The 5,516-nt window shown below is 41.6% G+C and overlaps 1 protein-coding gene across 1 annotated transcript; it reads left to right on the forward strand.

The window, feature by feature from the left end:
- Positions 1–1,951: 1,951 nt before the first annotated feature.
- LOC124703082 (lipase-like) lies at positions 1,952–5,292 on the forward strand. Its single transcript, XM_047235292.1, has 10 exons — positions 1,952–2,107; positions 2,890–2,969; positions 3,152–3,217; positions 3,313–3,360; positions 3,444–3,511; positions 3,713–3,785; positions 3,883–4,044; positions 4,390–4,584; positions 4,678–4,766; positions 4,844–5,292. The coding sequence occupies exons 1-10, from the start codon at positions 1,996–1,998 to the stop codon at positions 5,031–5,033; spliced, it is 1,083 nt and encodes a 360-aa protein (XP_047091248.1). The 5' UTR covers positions 1,952–1,995; the 3' UTR covers positions 5,034–5,292.
- Positions 5,293–5,516: the final 224 nt, after the last annotated feature.

The raw sequence follows: 5,516 nt of genomic DNA on the forward strand, positions 1-5,516 counted from the left end.
GTTAAGTTATGAACCATAATCAAAGGTGACTTTGCAGGTTAAGTTATAGACCAATTGTCTGTCGTTACATGGACATGGAGGCTAGCCTTCTCCATACATCTCATAAAAAGCAGTTATCTACTATAAAGTGATAACAGAGCAATTGCAAAGTCCCTAACTGAATTAGTCACTGATTTATACATATATACTGAAAAAACACAGTCGCCACATCAGCCTAAGGGCCATTCATCGCATTCAGAATTTCAGATACATGTAAAGCTCCCTCACCGGGACAATTCGAAGGAATAAACGAGACCAGCAAAAACATCTAAACTGATTCAAGATTTCAAGCTGTGAGCAGACAGTTCAGATTACAGTCAATTAATCAAAACTAAACGCAAAAAATAAGGAGTGAATCAGTAAAGGGAAATATTAGGAGTTTCTGCCTTCGGACATATAATTGAGCGAAACATGCATCTCGATTTTCGGTCAATTGCATATGAGTTTCAGTTATTAGAAATTCCTTACTATTTAGATGATATTAAGATCTTGCTAACTCCATCTGGCAACCTTCACATCAGAATCAACATCTAGCTACCTAACACTACATAGATCTCGCTGTACTCATATACGAATCAACATTGGGCTTGGTTACTAATACATTTACAAAACCAAAATCATCACCATGTGCAAAACGAAAAGGCTTCAGACTAGTGAACATGACGAACTAACTACAACAAAAAATCGAAGCACTGCAACCAAATACAAACCTGTTTGCTAGTTGGCTACACGAAAGCCCACCTAAAATCGACAACATCACAAATCAGCACCCGCCAGATGCATACTAGTTGCATACGTGACTACCCAACCCAAAATCGACATCAGAGATGAAAGAGGAAAAGGAATACAGAAGGCATACCCCGAACGACGGCCATGTCCTCGACGCACACGAAAAACAGCTTCCCCGGCCGCGCACCGGGGAACTTCTCGGTCAGCAGGACTCCCCATGGCCTCCTTCACCCGGCGCTCCACATCCGAAGAGGGCAGCACGGACTCCGTCGCCGCCGCGCGCGTCCGCTGCGTGGTCACCCGGCAACACCTCCGCCATGGCGCTCCCCTTCCTATCCTCCAACTCAACCGAGGCAGAGGAGAAAAGAGACAACCGGCCAGAAAAGGAGGAAATGAGGAAATTCGAAAAATAAAAGAGAGGGTCGAACGTTGACTCAACCAGGAAAAGAGAAAATGAGAAAGAGATGTGCCAAGATTCGTGCAACACAGGACATGGATCTGACGGACCAAAAAGTAGCTGTTCACCAATTGTAAAACAGCTAGCTGATAAGTAGGAAACCTGAATATATATTTGTCGTTGATCACTCAAGTACGGAGGGGTTGATTATTCAAATAGAGAGAGTTGATAACTTTTAGCCAGAAAAAAAGTTTGGCGAAACATATTAACATGGGTGCTAGTTTTGAAGATCTCGTCGAGATGGATTTATTGGTGAAAGCGAATCTTAAATCGGAGTTGTCGTTTAAAAGTTAAAACGTTTTAAATTTTCGAATTCAGCATCAAGATTTGTTGCTTTTCACATGCATGCAAACCGTACAGCAAGCGTTTACTCCTAATCACGTCGGAAACCGATCGCTCGCTAATTTCCTGGCGATCGAGCGCCAGCTAGGGCTGCCCGATACTATTTGATGTTATTTTTCACTATGACTAGACTTGAAGGAGACGTTGCTTTTTGCGAGTGGCTAACCACATGTGTTTCGTTAATCCATTATTATTGGCTTCTGAAAAAAAATTCTTGTGGATGTGTTTCACGTAACCAAGTACTCCGAGGTGTAAACTGCAAACATATCCGAGTCTCTGTCAAACAGTTTCGCAGTTTCGCGAAACAGCCCTTTGTAATAAAACTGTTAATTTTCCTCCTACTTTCCCGTCCCTCCTTCCTGTTTCCTTGCTCTTCACCCCTCTCCGTTAGGTGCTGCAGAGAGAGTCCCAAGAAAGAGACGTCGGCGATGGCGCCGCTGAGGCGGACGGCGAGTGCGGCGGCGGTTCTGCTGGCCCTCATGGGTCTTCTTCTTCTCGTGCTCTCTCCAACGGAGGCAGCAGCAGGGGCGGCAGGAGGAGGTGACGATCTCTTGACTTCCCCCCCCCGCCCCCCCCCCCCCCGGTCTCATCCACCGGTCCTTGCTTGCGTAGATGAAACGCTTCGTCGCTACGGGTACCTGGTGCCGCCGCTCCAGCGCGAATCTGGTGATTCGCCCTCCCGATTCGTGGTCGGGGTTCAGGAAAAATCCAGAGAGATTACGCTAGTTAGTTCCAGCTGCTGTTCTGGGACTGGGACCAAATGTGACAACGGGAGAAGATAGAAGTGATTTAGCGAAATTTGAAATTAATTAGACATCAATTGGCGAAGGGAAGGTTAAGAATTTAGTGTAGTGAACTATTAGGACAGCGGATTTCACGCAATCTGTTCGAAATTTTGTTGGGACAGTAACTTTGGGACCTTTTGGAGTTAGGCTTAAATGCTTAATGACATCCTCAAGTTCAGATGTTCTGCACGTCGGCACTATATTTGGCATATCTTACTTTCCTACTGCCATTGTCTTGTCGCCAAGTGATACCGTAATATTGGAAGCGATGTGTTGTTTGACATTGTGCCAACTAGATATGGTTCCAGCCTCTTCATAGCTTAGAGATGTGTAGCCATGAATGAGAACTGAAATCAGTTGGCTATACCTTTTTGTCCTTGCTGAGATAGGAAAGTATTGCTGGACGTCACAGCACCGAACAATAACGTCTGATATGTCGATTCTTTTAATTGATGTTGCGCCAAATTAACTTAAAGACCTTCATTGTTCGGTATAATGTAACAGAAAACTGCTTACGCTTTTCTTTGCACAATGCAGAGCTCAGGATGAAGATTTCTGATGGTGGTTATTCTTATAATAGTACTCTTTCTCATATTCTTGTCGAGTATGCATCTGCTGTAAGTTCTACTTTGAACCATATATGCTAGCACATGGTTTGTTTTGTTAAGAACAGCTCAAATTAGTTCCCTAAACCAAACTTTCTACTCTCCTAGCTAGAGCAGTTTTGTGGTGGGAGTATCCTTTTATGTGATTCTCAAAAAATCTGTTCATGACCTCACTTGCCTGAATGAATTTTCAGGTGTATACTTCTGACCTTACCTCACTTTTGACGTGGACTTGTCCAAGGTGTCAAGGTCACACAATGGTACACTGCATGAGATGAAAACTAGACTTGGCTGCTCTTGCTTCTTCTACTAACTGTTCCTAATTACTTATTTCTTTTTTTCATTTTTAACACAGGGTTTTGAGATGATAGAGATCATTGTAGATGTCGAGAGATGTTTACAGGTTAATAAGCCACTCGTGATCTTCTTCCGTGCAGTTCTAAGTGAAAATTATGCTCATATATCAGACAATTAATTTTTGAGCAGGCTTTTGTTGGAGTTGCCCCTGACCCACGATCCATAATTATTGCTTTTAGGGGTACCCAAGAACACAGGTACGTAAATTTGCTAATTATGTTAAATATAACTTAATGCTGACCACAACTTATACAATGTGGGCACATCTTTCATCTGTACATACTACCTAATTCTAAAAAATAGTTTATGGAATTAATAGTGTTTAATTCTTTATAACCTGTGATACATAATATGTTGCTCATACCCATTCGTTCCTAACTCAAATTGTGATTGTGAAGTGCTTCAAATTGGATTGAAGATCTCTTCTGGAAGCAGCTAGATGTAACTTATCCTGGCATGCCAGATGCAATGGTACGTCAATCAGTCAATTTTGAATTGTTTTCTGAGGAAGTATTATTGAATTTGAAATCACTCCTGTTCACCTGCTGTTTTCTGTCTCATATTGCAGGTCCACCATGGATTTTATTCTGCATATTATAATACAACTTTGCGGCATGAAATCTCGAAATCTGTTCAGTGGGCATGGAAGACATATGGAAAACTACCCATAAATGTTGTAGGTCACTCGATGGGAGGGGCTTTAGCTTCGTTCTGTGCCCTTGATCTCTCTGTAAGCACCATTGAGCAGTCTGCATCTTTGTGTGTTACTGTACTTTTTTTTTTTGCGAGAAATCCACCGATCTATTAATAATCATCAACGGTAGTACAAATAGCCCAAAAAGTAAAGAAAACTTGGACATGCAGGATTTTGTTGTTGTGGATGCAGGATTAGTTTTCAGTTTAATTCAAACCATGTCATAAATAGCTGAAAGCCTATTTTGATGTAGATTACTTTATATCTTCAGTGTAGATCCTGGTATCTATGCTTTACAAAAGCAAAGGAAGAAGGGATGCTTTTTTCATAATGTAGGTTCATTAGATATTGTTAACTGATATCTCTCCTTTCATTTTCCAGGTTAAATATGGGTCACATGAAGTTCAGCTCATAACTTTTGGACAGCCTCGTGTAGGAAATCCTGCGTTTGCTGCATACTTCAATGATCAGGTTCCGAGAACCACCCGTGTGACCCATGAGAATGATATTGTTCCACACTTGCCACCATATTTTCCTTACCTAGGTGAATGGACTTATCATCACTTTGCAAGAGAGGTGGGTACTTGATTGTTACTCAGAAAGAATTAACAAAATGCATAAAGTAAATAGAATTAAGTTAGTGTTTGTTCTGCATTTGTCTTTCTTCAGGTTTGGCTTCACGAGACTGTGGTAGGAAACGTAGTTACTAAGAATGAGACAGTTTGTGATTGTTCAGGCGAGGACTCAACCTGCAGCAGGTATCTACATGCCTCACACATTTCTTGTACACTTATGCTCCTTGTGTTGTGCTTATTCTTTGCTCTTGCTTGAATAGATCGGTCTACGGGACGAGTGTTACAGATCATCTTGAGTACTACGGTGTTAGCTTACATGCCGATTCAAGGGGAACCTGTCAATTTGTGATTGGCTCATCCAATTCGGCATATAGTGACATTGTTCAAGTTGATGGAACTATCATCTTATCAAGATATCCGCAAGAACAACATTCTGTTGAATCTATCTAAACCCTTTAACCCAGGGTAAACTGTACAGTATATTATTTTGTGTATATATTTCATGGAATGTAGAAACACTGAGTGCTCTAGGAGCTCTCCTGAGAACAAGGAAGGTTTCTCCTTTTAAATGTGCCCCCTTTACTCAAGTGAGAATTGTATATGAAGCTCCATGAACATTGTAGACACACCATAAATGATGTACATAAACAATATCACGGGATTAAATAATGGAAGTATTTGAGGGCATCCTATTTTTTTTCACAGTCTTGCATAGTGTGATTCTTCCTTCCTATTAACAGATATATTTCCAGATTTTCTCTCTCCGTATCGTCTCCCCTATCCAGGTGCCTTTGCATCAGATATGCAATTGAGGTCAAAAGAATATTGCTCTTTGATGATCTGAGGAGCCAGGAACTGATCAAAGTCAGGCTGGAACCTGGAATCCCCAGATGCAAAGCTCTGGATGTGGTCGGCACTCTCAGCCTCAGGCCA

Source organism: Lolium rigidum, chromosome 3 (assembly GCF_022539505.1).
Source record: "Lolium rigidum isolate FL_2022 chromosome 3, APGP_CSIRO_Lrig_0.1, whole genome shotgun sequence".
Lineage (NCBI taxonomy): Eukaryota > Viridiplantae > Streptophyta > Magnoliopsida > Poales > Poaceae > Lolium > Lolium rigidum.